This window comes from Cyprinodon tularosa, unplaced genomic scaffold (genome assembly GCF_016077235.1).
Source record: "Cyprinodon tularosa strain WSP-4 unplaced genomic scaffold, ASM1607723v1 ctg736, whole genome shotgun sequence".
NCBI lineage: Eukaryota > Metazoa > Chordata > Actinopteri > Cyprinodontiformes > Cyprinodontidae > Cyprinodon > Cyprinodon tularosa.
This window is the reverse complement of record NW_024039492.1, coordinates 5,361-24,573: the sequence shown is the minus strand read 5'-3', so window position 1 is coordinate 24,573 and position 19,213 is coordinate 5,361. Positions and strand designations below refer to the sequence as shown.

The 19,213-nt window shown below is 40.0% G+C and overlaps 2 protein-coding genes across 2 annotated transcripts; both read right to left on the bottom strand.

The window, feature by feature from the left end:
- Positions 1-4,865: 4,865 nt before the first annotated feature.
- LOC119772973 (zinc finger protein OZF-like) lies at positions 4,866-7,680 on the bottom strand. The gene has a single exon (XM_038269704.1). It carries the CDS (start codon positions 7,639-7,641, stop codon positions 5,935-5,937), a length of 1,707 nt encoding a protein of 568 aa, XP_038125632.1. The 5' UTR covers positions 7,642-7,680; the 3' UTR covers positions 4,866-5,934.
- A 3,452-nt stretch (positions 7,681-11,132) lies between these two features.
- On the bottom strand, positions 11,133-18,778 carry LOC119772974 (gastrula zinc finger protein XlCGF57.1-like). The gene is made up of 2 exons (XM_038269705.1): positions 18,531-18,778; positions 11,133-13,341 (listed from the first exon to the last, which is right to left on the bottom strand). The coding sequence occupies exons 1-2, from the start codon at positions 18,724-18,726 to the stop codon at positions 11,915-11,917; spliced, it is 1,623 nt and encodes a 540-aa protein (XP_038125633.1). The 5' UTR covers positions 18,727-18,778; the 3' UTR covers positions 11,133-11,914.
- Between the last annotated feature and the right edge of the window lie 435 nt (positions 18,779-19,213).

Sequence of the window (19,213 nt, the reverse complement as noted above, 5' to 3'; positions counted from 1 at the left end):
TCGGTGGTTTTACTGCCTTCATTTGTCAGTTAGATGCAAATAGACCTGAAGTTCCTGCAGGGGTATATCCATTCTCTCCCAGAATTCTATTCAGTTTATTTCTATAGCGCTAATTCACATCATGTCATCTCAAGGCATGTTTTTCTCCTTCATGACTACCTCTGTGTGTTCTTAGATCAGCTGCTGTACAAAATGTTTCGCCACAAACATCACAGAGAAACTGCTTTTCCTCTGGGTGGACGCTCATGTGTCGACTGAGGGTTGAATTCTGGGTAAATATTTTACCACAGATGCTGCAACCAAAAATCTTCTCTCCAGTGTGGACATACATGTGCTTCCTGAAAGTTGAATTCTGGGTAAATCTTTTACCACAAATATCACAGCCAAATGGTTTTTCTCCAGTGCGGGTGCTCATATGTGCCAGAAGATTTGCAGTTTTAGTAAATATTTTGCCACAGACATCACAGCTGTTTGGTCTTATGTGGATTTTTATATGTACCTGTAGATTTTCAGTTGTACTAAATCGTTGACCACAAACATCAGTTATATGGTCTTTCTCCTGTGTGGCCTTCCATGTGTCTCCTAAGAATAGAGCTTTGGGTAAATCTTTTATCAAAAATATGACAGCAAAATGGTTTCTCTCCTGTTTGGAGTGTTGTATGTGTCCGGAGATTTATCCTTTTATTGAATCTTTTGCCACACACGTCACAGTTAAACGGTTTCTCTCCCGTATGGACACTCAGGTGTTCTTTAAGATTAGAGGTTGTAGCAAGTATTTTACCACAAACATAGCAGCTTAGCATTTTTCCCCTGTGTGGACGGTGGTTTGTGTGTTGTGAGAGCAGAACTCTGACTAAATCTTTTACCACAAATATCACAAACAAATGGTTTCTCCCCTGTATGGATTAGCCTGTGTCGCAGGAGATTTGCATTTTGACTAAATCTTTTCCCACAGTTAGAACAACCAAATGGTTTTTCTCCTGTATGCACACGCATGTGTTTTCAGATTGAACTTTGAATCAAACTGCTTTTTGCACAGAGAACAGCGAAAAGTGATTTTCGCAGAGCTCCCTCCCACACCATCATTTTCTGCGGAAACTGGTGCCCAAGAATCATAGTTTCTTTCTTCAATTTCAGGCTCAGAATCGGAACATTTCTGCCAATATTCATCATCACTGGTTTCAGTTATAGTAGAGTTGGAAGAATCTTAGAGGTTTTCATCCATCTTTGGATGTCTGGGATAAGGTGGATCAGGATCTTTAGCAGCTTCCAGCCTTCACTGTCCTCTTCATCCCTTTCTGTTTTTTATTTTCTCAGTTATTTTTTTGGAAAGACATCCTGATTCTCTGCTGCCTTCAGCTTTGGTTGGAAAAAGCTCAGAAAACAGATTTCTCTCTTATTGTTTTTCAAAGTCACGACTGTAAAATGGAATTTATTGATAACCATCTTTAGGTCCTTGTTCGGCTGCTTTTCCTCCTGACTGACGCAGAGTTCCTCTTCTTTGGTGGCTCTAATGTTTGATGGTCCAAATTAATGGTCCAGGAAACCTCTTCTTTCATTTAGTTTTGGTATTTGACATCTTTAAGTAGGACAAACACAAACATTAAGAAAAAAGATCAGCTGACATAAAATTACATTAACTTTTCAGTTGTCAGCAGTCTGTCATCAAGCAGGTTTATTTGTTTGAAATCATTTAGGCAAGAAAGAAATGTTTTTTTTTTTCAGATATTAGGAATACATATTCAGTAAAACTAGTACATATCAAAATGGCTTGCCATAACTGTTGCTGTGAAAATATTACAGGCTTATGTTGTGAAGCGTAGTAGATCAATGTATCTATTTAGGTGAAATCTTCTGGCAGCAGGTGAGGATAAAGGAGAAAAACGATGTTCTAATAGATGGAACCTGTTCATCATCTCATGGGTTCCTCCTCATCTTCATTCTGTCTTTTACACAGTAAATAAGTGGCTGTTTGCCGCTTCTGATGTTATCATCCCAATAAATGGCCATAATTAGCGGCTATCAGTCCCATAAAATGGCTTCAGATTGTGCCAGTAGGATCATTAGCTTGTTATCGAGTGAATCCTAATTCTAAAGTAATTCCTTTCCTGAGAGTGGAGACAGAGGACACTGAGTTTACTGAAGGAAACCTGCTGCTGACCAGGTTAGCTCTGAGAGGATGTTACTATGGCAACAGAAACGGAGGTTTAGGGAACTCACTTTGTGAAACGGAAAAGTCAGTTTCCCTCTTTTCAGGTTTAGAAAACTTAAGAGATTTTGTTAAACCTAAATGGCATTGGCGCAACACTAGTAAGAAGTGCCCTAAATCTAACCATTACAGGTTCATAGGTAACCCCAACATAAACTCAATTCACACCTTAGTCACACGTAGAGGTGCATATAATATTATATATATAATATATATATATATATAACAAAAACTAATTAGTCAAGAATCTGCTTATTAGTCTTTTTAAAAGTTAGCAGCAGTGATGGGTCCATTAACCCCGATGCATGAAGCCCACTCAACTTATCTGAATTAAAGGTAAATTCAAATATTTATTGACTGTACTTGTCGTTTTAAAAATATGATTTAAAATCCTGGTCCAGCATCCTCATTCACATTTCCACCTAAATTTTCACATTATGATAAATGTTAAAATTATTATATATCTAAAAAGATCAAAGACATTTTCAATTTAAACATAGATACGAAACAATACATTATAATAATCTACAGTATCTTATATCATTGTTCTAGGTCATTAAATTAATTCAGTTTATTCTGTCCAATCAGCTGCCTGTAGTGTCAATAAATGTCCAGCAGGTGTCAGTATTCATCAAAGCCGCATCAATAGTTTGGCTTCATTATCCCTCATTAATCAGGTAATTTGAAACCAAATTCATGACAAACTTAAAATAAAAGTCCTGAAGTTTATTCTTGCTCTATAGGGTCGGTTACATGCCTGCATCCATCTAATATTATTATTAATAATAATCTGTTCATAAAGCGGTATCCTCTATGATCATTTCAACGATGTTTATTTATTTGACGTTTGCTCTACCCTTCCCAATATGGCGGACTCTTTGACGTACGGCAGCAGCTTCCGGTTGACGCAGCAGTTGAGTGACTTTCTTGTAAATTTTTACTGATAAATTCAGCTGTTAAGAATATAAATATTTAGTAAAATATTTTTTATATTTGAAAATATTAACCACTTATGACCAACAGATTGTTTAAGTCAGTCGGAATTTTATTCAGGCATCGTTTTTATTTCTTTAAAGGAACAAAGTCTGATAATAAATGAAGGTCAGGCTGCATAAAGGGTTTATTCAGGTGTTCTGTCTGCATCTGTTTCCATTTTAATCAGTGATTTCAGGCAGAATAAAAAGGCTCATCTTTAATCTGACCTTTATTTCCTCCTCATCCAGCCTCCTTCCTCAGTCAGACTGAAAGCTGCTGGGATTTAAACAATTTACAGCCTCTAAGATCAAATTCTGTAAATAAAATAAACACGAATCCGAAAACTCCAGCCATCTGTGCTCAACCACTATTTACATCCCCTTTAAACAAAGAACCCAGCTAAAGGTTCCTATGCCTGAACTTTTATTTCCACAATTTACCAAAACAAGCAGTACTTTGCTTTCATATCCATGATCATTCTGTATGTTACAGCCTTAAATGACAAAGGTATGACTTAAATAATGTACTTTTTTAAAGAGGGAAATTCGCAGGGAAACAGAAAAGCATGAAGCAAAAAAAAACAACAAAAAAAAACAGGATGAGGGATTCAAATACATTAAAAGAGCTGCATGAAGAGAAATTTCCATTAAATTAGATTTCACTAAAACTTTATCTTCTGAAAATATTTATTTTTGGCTTGAAAATGTTCATTTAGATTATCATTAAAATAAAAATAAAAATCCCTTAGCATAGCAAAATAGTAAATACAAAAGATTTAGCTATATTAAAGGAATAGTACACCCAAAACATGATTAGCCTTCATTTTCTACTCACCCCCATGCTGAACAACACTCTGGAGTACTTTTTTGATATCTCAAATGCATCTGGAGATCTGGGAGGCTTCTTGCTGTCTGCTGACATTCAAATAATGGAGGTCTATGGCGCCCGAGGCAGAAAGGTCCATAAAAGTCCACAAAAAATGTGTCAATATTCCTCCATACTGCTCGTCCAATGTATTCCAAGTGTCCTGAGTGGGTAGCGTCCATAATTTACTCGAAACGAAGTCATTTAGAATGTTTTTAGAGCATAAACAATAGTGTATAGGATTTCCTGAAAGCGCGTTCACGAGCCTACGGAAACCGCAGCAGACCAAATCAGATGAAAGTGCGCATTCAGCGTCTGCTCTGCCGATAATGCAAGCGTAGAAGAAGAAATGTGCTGTTTACCTGTGCAAAGAAAGAAACAACGAAAGAAAAATGTCTGAGGACTTCAGTGTTGAGGAAGAGCATGAGTTCTTTGCCGAGCTGAATGCGCACTTTCATCTGGTTTGGTCTGCCGCGGTTTCCGTAGCGTCGTGATCGCGCTTTTAGGAAATCCTATACACTACTGTTTATGCTCTTAAACATTCTAAATGACTTCGTTTCGAGTAAATTCTGGACGCTACCCACTCAGGACACTTGGAATACATTGGACGAGCAGTATGGAGGAATATTGACACGTTTTTTGTGGACTTTTATGGACCTTTCTGCCTCGGGCGCCATAGACCTCCATTATTTGAATGTCAGCAGACAGCAAGAAGCCTCCCAGATCTCCAGATGCATTTGAGATATCAAAAAAGTACTCCAGAGTGTTGTTCAGCATGGGGGGGAGTAGAAAATGAAGGCTAATCATGTTTTGGGTGTACTATTCCTTTAATATCTAAAAGAGGCATCTGTCGGAGCCCTCTGCTCAGAACTTTCCTTTCCTCTCTTCTCGCTCCAATCCTGTCCCCAGGCATCGGCACAGTCCTCCGGTCTCCAAGTCAGATTCTCAGCAAGGGAGACAGATGCTGTGTTCAAATTCAGCAGCCTGTGTCCGAAGGCCAGATTCGTCGGCTGATAACGTCATACCGCAGCACCGCTGGCTGTTTGGATTGGAAGACTCCTCATTAAACAGCCAACAAATGCAGCCTTCTTCATTTTTTTATTTGAAAAGAAGGCAACATAGAGCAGACAAGCTCTTTTTAAAACAAGAATAAAGAGAAACATGCATCTTCACTTAAAACAAACATTTTCAATGTATAAAACTAAGCCTCCTTAAAAATGTACACAGAAAGGATGAATGCATTGAAGTGCAACAATAACAAAAAATTAATTACGTCCTTTTTGCCCGTTTTGAAGAACAGGTCTGCTGTATCCCGTGTAACTTTGGATATCCCATGATTCATTGCGAGTCCAAGCAAGCTGCTGTTCTTAGAGGAAAAAGAGAAATGGCACCCAACAGTGGGGAATATTGGAAGTGCAGTTTGATATAATCCAAGGAAGTGAATTGTTTTTTGTGAAATGAATGAAAATAATTGTTTTAATGGTTATAGATTCAGATATGTGGCGGTAATGTTTGGTTTATTGAAAGGATTTATCTGTCCCTGTTTAAATGGGTTTGGCTGACATTTAAGCTCAGATTCTAATATCTGTGGAGTATGGGTACTATAAATCTGATATCTCAGACCATGGGACTGCTGCTGAAGCTCCTCAGAAAATATTAGCACCCAGAATAGTCGTGAGAAGTTTGTGTGTTAACTGCACGGTTGCTAAGCAACAGAGCATACGTTGAGTGCGGGGGTGGAGGCTGGAGAAGGCTGGACCTTTTCAGTATGCCAGTGTCGATGAAGCTTTATTTCATATTTACATAATGCCATGTGTGAATATTTAAATTACTCAGCTTCCCACGTCTCACATAGAAACAATTTTCACATTGAACATCGCAAACATTTAAATGACTAAGTTAGAGAAACCTTTTCCATGTGTCTGGCATGGAAAAGGTTTCTCACCAGTGTGTGTTCTGAGGTGAGCATTTAGGCGACCAATCCGAAAGAAACCTTTTCCACATGTCTTGCATGTGAAAGGTTTCTCCCCAGTGTGAGTCCTGATGTGATTCGTTAAATTGTCAGTTCGGGAGAATTGTTTTCCACATGTTTTGCAAGTAAAACGTTTCTCACCAGTGTGGGTTTTCATGTGATTATTTAAATGACCAAACTGAGAGAAACTTCGTCCACATGTCTTGCATGTAAAAGGTTTCTCACCTGTGTGGGTCCTGAAGTGAATATTTAAAATCCTAACCTGAGTGAAACTTTTTCCACATATCTTACAAGTAAAAGGTTTCTCACCTGTGTGGTTTCTGATGTGAACATTTAAATGACTAATCTGAGAGAAACGTTTCCCACATGTGTTGCAGATAAACGGTTTCTCACCAGTGTGCATTCTAATGTGGCTATTAAACTGACTAATATATGAGAAACGTTTTCCACATGTCTGACATTGGAAAGGTTTCTCATCTGTGTGGTTTCTGATGTGAACATTTAAATGACTCATTCGGGTGAAACTTTTTCCACAAATCTTACATGGAAAAGGTTTCTCAGCTGTGTGGTTTCTGATGTGAACATTTAAGTTACTCTTTCGAGAGAAACATTTTCCACAAGTCTTACAGGGAAAAGGTTTCTCACCAGTATGGGTACTGATGTGAACATTTAAACTACTTCTCCGTGAAAAACATTTTCCACATCTCTTGCATGAAAAAGGTTTCTCACCAGTGTGAGTTTTGATATGAACGTTTAAATTACTTATTCGAGAGAAACTTTTTCCACATGTTTTACATAAAAAAGGTTTCTCACCAGTGTGGGTTTTAATGTGAGCATTTAAATGACTAATCTGAGAGAAACTTTTCCCACACATCTCGCATGAAGTACATGTCTCATCCGTGTGGGTTCTGTAATGTTGTTTCATGTTATATTTAGTCTTAGATGATCTTCCAAAAATATCACATTTGAAAGTCTTTTTGTCGGTTTGACAGCGACTCTCTGACAAAGAGGAGCAACTTTCTTCCTGATCTTTTGTCTCCGCTATAGGAGGGATATGAAAGGAATGCTGCTGAGTTCTTGGTTCATTTTTACTCAAATCCTCTTCCTGAGGAGTAAAAGTCTCCATAAAAGTGATGGACTGCTTCTGAAGAAGCTGATGGTCTTCCTGTCTGCAGTGTAGGTCCAGTCTAGGTTGGGAACATTGGGTTATGCTTTGCTCAGGTTTAGGCAGGAAAGAATCTGGTTCCTCCTTTAGTTTAAACAGTGATTGTTCTTTCTCTTCTCCTTTAATCCACGGAGGTCCTGGTTCCTCCTGTTTTTTAATCAGTAGAAACTCTGGTTCTTTCTGTTCCTCAATAACCCAGGAAATACGGGGTTCTTCATTTTCTTCTTTAATAAGCGAGGTCTCTGGGGGTTCTTCCTCTTTAATCCATGGAGGTCCTGGTTCCTCCAGTTTAATGGGTAGAAACTCTGGCTCCTTCTGCTCCTCATTAGCCCAGGTAACCTGGGGTTCCATATTTTCTTCTTTAATAAGCAGGAGCTCTTCCTCCTTCTCTTTAATCCACTGAGGTTCTGGTTCCAGCAGTTCTTTAAAAGGAGGAGATGGTTTATCTGGTTCCATCTGATCCTCTTCAGTCCATGGAGGTACTAGTTCCTCCTGGTCAGAGAGCTGTTGGACGGTCAGAGTTTCTTCCTCATTGGAGACATGTGGCTTTTGGAGTTCTGTAGGGAACAAAACATCATGATTATAATTAGCCTCTGTTCCATTGCTAGTGGAAAGTGAAGCGGAGGGTTTCAATAAAAATGTTGATTTCCTGGATCTTAACTTCCATATGGGAAACAGATTGTGGTCTGATTTAGGGCTCAGATCATAATCTGGCCTGCGCTAAATGTGCATAATGCTTTGCGAGGAGAGTTCTTCTCATAAACTTTGTAGACGCCTTTTCTCTTCCGACTCTCGGCCATTTTCAAAGAAAGTGAGAAAGGTGAGCTTCAATGAAACCGTAGCTCACCACAGATATACGCCTGAAAGTGCGCAGAAAAAGCTAGCTATCGGGACGAGCACGTAGGACGACCGTAAACATATCACCAGAATGATTGACAGTTAGGAGGACCACTGATTGAGATGATCCACCCGGAAATAAAAGATCCTCCTCTTTACCTTTAACAATGACAGATCAACACACAATTTTTACTTTCTCAGGGCTATGATCACTTTACTTCCAGGTTGTTGTTTTTTAATGCTAAAATACCGGGATCATAGAGTCCTTCTAGTAGAGCCGTCCTAATTGGTCCGTCTACATGCTGAACATTCAAATTTGGTTTTCCAACAGAAAATCCAAAAACGGTTTCCTTATTTTCAACTAAAATAATAAAAAAAAAAGACAATCCACAGGGATGTCTGTCGCCACATGCTGACCCAGGAGGACTGCATCCTGAATCAGGTGGTTTTACTTCCATAGAGAATTAAACATTTTTTTTTTAAAGATAATTTAAAAGAATGATCTGAGTAAAGGTCCGGTCACACCGACTGCGTAAAGAGAGGCTCCATCTGCGCAGGGTGAGCAGATCTTTGCAGCTTTGTTTTTTTTTTTTTTTTTACTTCTGTCTCTGTGCCACACAAGGTAAAACAATTTCTCACATTTGACTTGGACAGATGATGAAACGTTTTTAAAATGAACAAATGAAAAAAACAAAATCAAACGCAGCTATTTAGCAAAGCCCCAAAGCAAAGAAAATGCAGCAATAAAACCTGCGGGACGGTTTAGAAGCCGATCGGGCAGTGAGAGAGATCTGTGAAATTTGTCAAAGTTTTTCTTGCTCTTTTCATAAATGAAGCGCCTCAGATGCTCATGAGGCGCTGCTCCTTCTGCTGCTGCTGCTCTAGACGCTGCAGGATCTTCTGCTGCACCTGGATGCGCGTCAACCATTGACTTTGCATGGAAACCAGCTGCTGCTGCTTAATTATTTCAGGCCTACCAGGGATAGGAAAATAAATAAAAAATATAGTAAATATTCAATAGTCAGATATCGCTTTCACAAATCCCAAAGTGGGTTTAAAGGGTCGTGCTGTTATTGTGGGTTAATATGATTCAGGTCTGAAATGACTGAATGCTGCAGCGTTTGAGCTGACCTGGAAACAAAAAATAGAAATAAAAATTATAGGGCCGTCATAAAGCTCTTCTGTTGTTACTGCAGAATAATATAATCCAGGTTTTAACTGTCTAAATCCTGCAGTTCTTGAATAAGAAGACATTAAAAACGACAAACTGAAGAAAGAAAAAAGGCGGAATGGCCCTTTATTACAATTCGGATGCTAACTTCAGATGGCCGCAGTGGATCGAGTTGAAACGAGTCAGAGACCTGCTGCCTGAAACCAGTCTACCTGACCCGGCAGAGTAACGAGGCTGAAGCACCTGAACCTACAACAACATCCATCTTTCTAAGACTAGTTTCACCGCAGTGGTTTAAATCAGAAGCAGACTTCAGCGTCGCGTTGCTAAGCTAGCAGATCAGAGCAGAAAATTAAACTTATCATACGGTTTTAGATTTTTACCGATTCTTTGGAGTTCAATCTGCGGTTTCCAGTAGATTCCCAGCAGTCTGACGTCTTCTTTGTAACCTAGGATGTTTTTTTTCAGCCTCGGTGCAGATTTCCTCAGCAGCCATTGTTAGCAGTGACGTCAGATTCTTCTTCTTCTTTTCTATTCTGGTGGATCGCCAGCAGCTTTAAGCTGCATACCGCCACCTACTGCATAACTCATACTTTACATCAAATTCAGTAAAAAAAAAAAAAATATTTTTTATTTTTATTGTATTCTGTAGATAAATAATTTATGCTTTCCTTAATCTATTAATATCATTTATATTTCCTTCATTTCCCAATATTCTATTAAGACTCTGTTCCTATTCTGTCCTTCCAACCATCCTTCTGTTTCTCTTTTTCATGTTTGTTCATCAGTAGCTGTTCTACATTTTTAATCCACATCCTTCACATTTATCATTATTTTTCCTCCCTATTAAATATAAATTGTCATTTAAATAGGTTTGAGTCACTCTTAATCTCATTATTACTTCTTCCCTTCTGTTTCTCTCATTAATGAAACTATTTAATGCTGATTTTTGTACTTTATATAATCCTCTTCCTTTCTTATCTTCGTTCCACCTCTTTTGCCTTTTTTTCCATTTCTTTACTCTTAATAAATGATTTTTCTTCCCCTTTCCCAATAGGAATTCTAATGATTATTATTCCCTCTAAAGCCTTTTTTCTAATATATCTGCCTTTTCATTGCCTTTATGTGCTGGAACCCAACATAACCAAATATCAAAGCCACCCCTAGATAATCTAAATAGAATGTGCTTAATGTCTAATACTAAATCTTTTCTATAATTTTTCTTCTCTCTGAATATTTTCCAGGGAATCTGCACAGACCACCAGCCTGTCTGGTCTACAGACTGTAAGCTTAGTATATTTCTGCTGTGAAAACAGACAGTTGATCTGATATTCTTTTAGAGATTTATATTTCAAGCTCTGGTATTTAATTTCCTTTTCCAATATGTCCTTTTAAATTCTTAGAACCATCTGAATACATTTTAAGGTAGTTATAATAGGAGTTTTTTAAATATATATCAGTGTTTATCCCTCAGTCAGACTGTCAGTGTTTTCTCCTCAGCAGGAAAAGGTTCTATTGGCTGTCCTGAGAGGCTCTATGACGTCTTTACCTAATTTACTTCCTGTCATCTGAACATATAAGTCCCCTTGCTCAGGCACCCAGAGTGGAAGCTGTGGGAATCGAACCAGCAACTTGCAACCTTCTCAGAGCACAAGTGCACTGCTCTAACTCACTAAGCTAACACTCCGCAAAGTATAAATTTATCTATGCCTTTAGGGACATGAATAAATAGGTGCTGAACACAGAAAAAATATTTCTTATAAAAAACTATTTAAAATGACACACTTTATATATATATATATATATATATAGATATGAACATTTATTCTGAAGCTATGTGTTTTTCACCGATGAAACATTTGGTGGATTTAGCGGCACACATTTAAGAACAATATTAATTATTTTATCCAAACAGATTACAAAAATAGACTTTTTTTTGTTTTTTAGAAAAACAAAGTTTATTTAAATCAAATACAACTTTTTTTTTCTCAGCTATAGATTTCCATTATCTGACTTTTTTTTTATAAACACACTTGGTCATAATCTGATGATAATTAAAGGTATGTGAAAATAATAACTGATGGATATGAATACATACAAGTGCCTGTTAGGCTCAGTCATTTTCTCAGCTGGATAATCCTGAACTAAACTAGTGCAAAAGCTTATAAATCAGGAACTTAATTCACCCAGAAAGGAAAGACGACGTTTCCAGCTGACTCCACTTTGACAGCCGCCGTCTTAAAATGCTCATCTCTGATCTTTAACCAATTATTTTGGTTTGAATTTCAGATTTGACCTGTTAGAGTAGTGCTGCTTGACTGAACTAAATACCTTAAGGTGCTGGCTGCATACGGATAGCAGACCCTTTAAAGCTCATTTTGCATATCATGCCTCCAATGATTAGTTTCAGCATGGAAATACAACAAAAGAAAAATGGAAAATAAAACAATCAGGTCCTAAAACTTAGAAATGTGACTGAAAACAGGACCGGTATCAACATTAAGAAAATTTGACTTAGTGTTTCTAAACATCAACCAAGGGAGAAAGTACCAAAATAAGATTCTCATAGTTGCTGCACTCTCTGGCAGTTAAGAGTTATAACATTCATACTTGTAGTTAATAAAGTCAAAATCCAAACAAAGTTGTACAACAAAGTCAGGCCACCTCAGTAACGGAGGTGAAGTTAGCTTCAGGTTTGACCTCCAGCTTCTAGTTGCGTTTCTATCCTAAGTGTAACGTCATGTGTCGGTTTAAGCTCCCCTGCTGGGAGAACTCCTGCCCACAGACGGCGCAGCCGAACGGTTTTTCTCCTGTGTGAACCGTAATGTGGGAATCTAGATGCGTTTTGCGGGTGAATCTTTTACCGCAGAAGTCACAGCTGTAAGGCTTCTCGCCGGTGTGGACCGCCATGTGCGTCCCGAGGTGTGTTTTACGGTTGAACCTTTTACCGCAGACCTCGCAGCCAAAAGGCTTCTCTTCGTTGTGGACGGTCATGTGAGTCCGAAGGTGTGTTTTGCGTTTGTAGCTTTTACCACAGATCTCACAAGCAAACGGTTTTTCTCCGGTGTGGACAGTCATGTGAGCCCTGAGGCTGGTTTTACGGTTGAACTTTTTACCGCAAAGCTCGCAGCCGAAGGGTCGCTCCCCTCTGTGGACGATCATGTGGGTCTTCAGGTTATTCTGGTGTCTCGCTCTTTTACCGCAGATGTCGCACACGAAAGGTTTCTCCCCCGTGTGGATTCTCATGTGCGTCTTCAGATTGTGCTGATGCTTGAATCTTTTACCGCAAACCTCGCAGCTAAACGGCATCTCTCCGGTGTGGATTCTCATGTGAATCTTCAGATTGTGCTCATGCTTAAAGCTCTTGGTGCAAATTTCACAGCCAAAGGGCTTTTCCTCCGAGTGGACTCTCATGTGAGATTTCAGACTGAAATGATCTCTGAATGTTTTGCCGCACATATCACAGCTGAAGTTTTTCTTTCCTGTGTGGACTTTGGTCTTTGAATTGGCGTTTTGTTTAACGTCAGAACATTTCTGATTGGCTGAACAGTTGGAGGAGCTTTTTTCTATGTTGCGTCTCATGTGTCTCTTCAGAGACTGCCTGTATAGAAACTGTTTACCACACTCTGAGCAGCTGAAGGGTTTTTTGACAGCGCCGTTATCGCCGCCTAGCCCCGACTCTGCTGCTCTTCCCTTACAGCCCGAGTCATTCTCTGACAAAGGTTCCCGCCAATCATCGTCATCGTCGCTGAATTCCGGCTCAGAGTTCAAAGCCTCGGCGCCGCTCTTTGGTCTTGAAGCGCTTGGTTTCCTCACCAGTTCCAGTCGCCCCCACTCTTCTCCATCAGTTTCTGTTTTGATCCATTTGAAGGAGCTGCTGGTCGGACGCTCGGCTTCTCCTGCGTCAGCTCGGCTCTGATGAAGCTGTGAGGTCTGAGGTTCCTCTTCCTCATCCTCGGTCTTCACTACAACAGTTAGCGGGAGTCGGCCGTGCTCGTTCCCATCCAGCCCGTAAAGATAACCTTCCCCCTGACTGATCCAGAGCTCCTCCTCTTCCTCCTTTATGTGGAGCGGTTCTGGGTTCTGCTGATTCTGACTCGGGCTCCAAGGAACCTTCTCTTTCATCACCTCCAATCTCTGAACATCTGCTGGAAACAGAAACAGGAGTTTAACTTTGAAAAAACTGAAGCAAAATTGCTAAGAAAAAAAAAAACCCAAACCGGACTGCGCTGGATCCTTCTAGCTCCACCACAAAGTGTTTGAATCTGGAACTAAATACAAATTATAAAACTATACAGTTTATTCCATTTAGATCTATATTTACTAATTGATGCACATTTAGTTAATCTCTGAATAGTTTAACTCACACTCATTATTTTCTTTGAGGTTCTACAAATACAGATCAGCTGGAGGTGGAAGCAGAAAGGAACAAACCACTTCCCAAAGAACAGAGGGGGGGGGGGGGGGGGGGGGGATTTGTTTAAGTGGACTTTTGTTATTTTCTCACCTTAATATTAATTAAATTTGTTCTAAGTTAAATAGTTGTTTTATGTGTTTATTATGTTTTTGTTTTGTATGGATATTTTTGATTTATTGCCATTGTTTTTTTTATTTGTACCTCCCTCATTTAAAGCAGCCTCTGTTCTTTATCAGTGACTTACTGTTCAGTTGAGTTCGGCCCAAATCCATGTTATTAATTATTATTTAAGCTATTTTGTATTGCCTTTGAACTTTTGTTAATTATTCTGACAATATTAAAAGTTTTTTTTTAAATTTTTGAACACCTTTAGTCCTTATTCAAGTTTTGTCCCTCACACGCACAATTGAAGTTTTGAATATCCAGAGGTTTAGTTTATGAACTTCAGAGCTAAATGTTAAAGAAGACGGAGACGTTTAAAGCTTCAAATTTAAATAAACTTTAATTAAGTCACTGGACTTCAGAAATGTTCCCCTTTTCTTAACATATAACTACAGACCTCCTTAAATAAAAGATTTTAACCATCAAACCTGGAATACACAGATGCGGCAATAGGGCAGAAATTAACCATTATTTTGCAAATCGATTAATCTGTCGAGTGAAACTACAACGTTTCCACTTAAGGAGTTCTGGAGAGAGCAGATTGACAGACTATTTATTTATTTAATCTTAAATACAAAATGTTGACAATCTTGGTATAATTCCTGCTCTAAGTGGGTCGCTCTGTCAGCTAAAGGCTCGTTTTACAGTCTCTAAAATCCACTTAAAGAATGATTGATTACTAAATTAGTTCACAATTATTTCGATAATCGATTAATCTGATTGTTTCAGCCATAAACGCCTCTCAGCCCATCCTGTGGTTTGTAGTATCAGCGTAATGCCCTGTGACCCATGGGCTCCACTTTGACACCTGACCTTTGTTTAATCATTTTTGAACCTTTGGTCTCAACAGTCTTTAGATAAAAACACAAATACCGTAAGTCAACAGCCAGACCATTCAAGCTGCCTTTATTTTGCCCTTTTTCAGTTTCAAAATTTTGCTGCGTTTCCTGAATAAACCGATAAATAATGGAAAAACTAACCCTAACAGCTGTACCGTCACGGCTAACGCTTCGCCTGGCAGCGGTTGCCGGACATTTCAGCGCCGCGTCACCAACGATCCATAAATATGGCAAGCCGTTTTTACATTTAATTATCATTACCATCATCCTGGATAGTCAGAACTACAGTTACAGAGAGATGTCTTCCGTTTACAGATATCAGTAATGAATATTCAGTCCAGCAGGGTTTAGTTTCTTCTGGAAGAAACAGATTTCGTCCCGAAAACTAGTAGAAACTGGAAGAAATTCCTGGTAATAGATCATATTTTGGAGAACTGGGATAGCCCCGGTTTTACTTTCCAGTAAATTTGACCTTCCAACTTTCTTCCAGAGGAACCTGGAAAAAACAGTTTCTCCCAGCCGGGAAAAAAAAAAAAAAAACCTGGAAAAAAATCCAGGAGCAACTTCCAACCCTGCAGTCCAGCGATTGTATCCTAAAAACGGCGTTCCACTGCGTTAAACGTCCGCCCTGCCAGCTTCCCGCCTATTCAAACAGAAGGAGTCTTAGAAGAAAACACGCAGAGGTTCAGTCCCAGACCGCGGACACGTTGGACTCAAACGGACATCTTTGCGTTGAATTTCTTGGATACGGTGGGGTTCGTTTGCGCGGTGAGGGAGGCGACTCCATTAGCCGTCACCCCGCCTCCATCAGCGCCGATATGATGACGAACCGACTCACCTTTTCTTTGCCACATTAATAGTTAGCAAAACTAAACAAATTAGGACAATTGCAGAAGCACTAACAGTGTGCACTGTTTTGAAATCAAACTATATTTTGTGACCTTATGTTTTGCAACACGAGCCGGGCGTAAACTGTGCGATATTTTCAATCGTTGCACGCAGCTACAGCTCACACTGTACGACGAGCCTCTGCGGTTTCCTCATCACGGCGCTCTGATGCGATCTACCTGCTCACTCTGTACGTCTAAAAACCAGGTGGGACTCAGCTCCGCAGTGAGATGGCGCTACTTGGACTCGTCTATCTGGAAGCCAAACCAGTAGAAAAGGAACATGAAGCTCACTAGAGTGAAACGCGCTGCCTTGGATATTTGGGCAATTTAATGCTGAAAGTCCTAAAAAGAAAAGGAGACGGCGTATTTGGACAAAGACATGGCTGAGCTAACGTGGCTACTACGGTCTGTCAGTTTGACAGGAAGAACTCCATTTCACTCATTGCCCCCCCGCCATGCTGCTAGGTTTACATCTGAGAGGAAGAAGAAGAAGAAGAATCCTTGTTCGCCCGCTGAGCGATTTGCCCACCACCGCCTTACGACGGCGACTGAATTTCAACCATGTTTGATTTTCTCCCGACCTTCTGACTCCTGATGTCCATCTCCAGGCTTATTTCTTTTGATGTCACCAACTTTCCTTCAACCATAAAAAGCTCTTTTGAATTTTAAAGTAAATCTCAAGAATCTTATAATCTTTAATTTAAAAAGTAAACTTGGATGGAGTATTAAAGCGTAGGCGCTGCAGTCCCAACCGGCCTGCTGGTAAAGGGAGACGTAAACGAGCCTTCCTGCAGCAGCAGCAGCTTCAGATGTTCTATGATTGTTGAGGAGGAATCTGGGCGACTCTCCTTTCTGCCCTCGCTTGGTGTCGCTGAGGTCAGAGGACTTTGGTTTCTGCACGGCTTCGATCCCACAGCAGCATTTCAATCAGGCTGAGGGCTGTTGCTCCACACTCATTCTTCTCCCTTTCAGCCCCTCTGCTGCGGCTTTGCCTTGACCCAGATTTAGCCGAGCCTCAGCTGCAGAACAGATGGATTCATGTTTGAACTTCTCAGCCACTCAGTTTTTAGGATCACTGTCCTCACGGACAACATGATTCTATTCAGGCCGTCGCAAACAACAGGGAACTGATGCGTTTCATAGCAGGACGGGAACCTGGAAGTCCTCCTGCTGCAGAACAAAAACATCCACAGAAAAACCTCATGAAACCATCAGAGTCTGTAGCCGCGATGGCAAAAAACAACTTTCTATTTTCTATTTTTGACAGCATTTTTAATAATAAGCCGAGCTTAATTGTTTAACTTTATACTAGGGCTGAAACAGTTATAGTAATAATTGTCAACTAATTTAGTAATTGATTAATCATTAACCGGTTTATAGAGACTCTAAAACATGATAAAGCTGACAGAACGTCCCACTTAAAGCAGCAGTTATATTGACATTATTAAAGTCGTACGGAAGTGGCTGTTCCAAACGTCGCATTTCTGAATTCTCCAGAGTGGTGCACGAATTTACACGAGGGAATAAAGTGAATGTGATTGGTCGATTATCAAGGGGGCGGGATTGTTGTGAAGGAAGGTTTGCAAGCATGTTTGGTTGTAGCTGGTTTGTTGGAAGCATCTTGCTAACCAGTTAGCAACTTAGTGCTAGCAGGTTCCCCATGGGAAATTCCATTGGGACCAAGTAGCACTAAATTGGTGACTTAGAAACGACGCTGTCAAGGAACGCTATGGACAGCGGAAACATGCAAGAGGAGGAGAGTTTAGTGTCGGAGGTCGTGGATGAGTCTCCTCCGTCATCCATTTTTTATTTAGAGGAGGAAAGCGGGGACGAAGATGTTGTGGAAGAGGACGCCAGGGCGGCAGAAGCTTGGTTTGGTGTAGAAGGCTTCCAGCCGTACATGTTTGAGCCCTTGCCTCGCAACGCTGCCAGTTCTGTTAGCTCTACGCCTGCCGAAGACACAGACGTCCATCCCCGTGAACACTGGGACGCAACTCAATGGGAAAGGAAAAGATTCTGATTTCAACCGTTGCGTATATTAGCTGTGACACATGAATCAAGATGCTATGACCGAAAACATTTGATTGACAGATGACCGCTGATATATGATTGGCTGAATTTAGGTGTTCAGGCTGACGTAGAACTAACTGGCCTGCAGAAGATAACAGAAGAAAAACGCAGATTTTAAGACAAGATTTTTTTTTTAAATAGAAATTTTCTAACTTTTGGGACAATATGGTCTGATAAAGAATACATTTATATACATGTTTAAGCCAGAATGATTTGACATTTAAATATAATTTCCCTACGACTTTAAACACAATAAGGTGATAGCTTCAGTGGTATTCAGATAAGATCCCAGTTTTTATCTGAAAATGTTCTAATATTTACAGCTTAATTTATCAGTTTTTCTTTAGATCTAATTCAGATTTTATAGAAAACAGCCATTTTAACTTAAATTAAGTAAAAAAATATGTAAAATTCCTAAATTCCGATTGTATATTTACCTAATAAGACAGAATTCTTATTAAACCTAATTGAATAAAAATTTCACTTCATGCAGCTATTTCACAGTATTTGAATCTCTTGCTCTGTTTTTTATTTCATGCTTTTCTGGGCCCCCATTAAAAGACACCGGCCCCCTCCTGGCCCCCTGATACATTTGGTCTAGGACCGCCACTGCATATATTTAACCTCTAAAACGTAAAAGCGCTGTTTTTTTTTTTTTAGGGTGTGTTTTTTTTTCTCTTATCAATTGATGAGTAATTGTTGTTAAATTATTGATTCATGCTAATTGCACAAGTGATCTTCCTTCTGGGACAATAAAGACTTTTTTTCCCCAGAGGATTCAGGTGAAATCTTTAGTTTTGACATGAAGAAAAACGCAGTAAAACAAGCAACATACTGCTGATCAATCAATCAATCAATCAATCAATCATTTGATCAGCAGTGTGCTGGTTTGTGTGTCAGTCTTCCTGCAGCTGTGCTCCAGCCTCAGAGCTGCAGGAAGCTAACTGATGGAAGCTTACCAGCTGTTTGAGCTCTGCCAACATCCTGTCGCTCCTCTAACGGCGGACTGCCAGTCCTCCCGTGGACATGATCCACTTCCTCCATGGTGTCCGCTGCGTGTAAAACGAAGCGGAGGCTCGTTTCACAGGAACCAGGCCGAACACTAACATTTCTAGCAGGCTGGATCCATGGAGCAGCTAAAGGAGCTGGAAACATCCTCCTCCTCCTCCTGGGCCTCCGACTCTTCCTTTGTGTTGGCCTGTCCCCCCCCCCCCCCCCCCTGTCCCTTTTAGAGCAGGCATCTGCACGGGCGGCTTCTCTCTCTGTAGCCATAGCAACCAGGAGCCTTTTAGAAATCAAAGTGCTAGAGGGGTCTGAAAAGTGGCTAAATATAGCGACTAAAGCGCTAAGTTGGCAACACTGCTCTTTGCATGGTTTGTTTTCAAATGGTTTGCTGCTGTCTGTTTGGACCTTTCTGAACATGTGCAGCAAATGGACTGATCCAATATGGTGGACACTGAAGGGGGGGGGCTGAGACACACTGAATATTATCAGCGTTCTGATGGCATTTGGCATGATCTGTTGAACTGTAAAGTAAATTCGGATGACGTGTTGTGAATTGGCTCTATAGAAATATACTGAATTAATTTGTAGAGAGTTTCACTGTAACGGCATGAGGGAGGAGCGTCAGGCTTATTCTCTC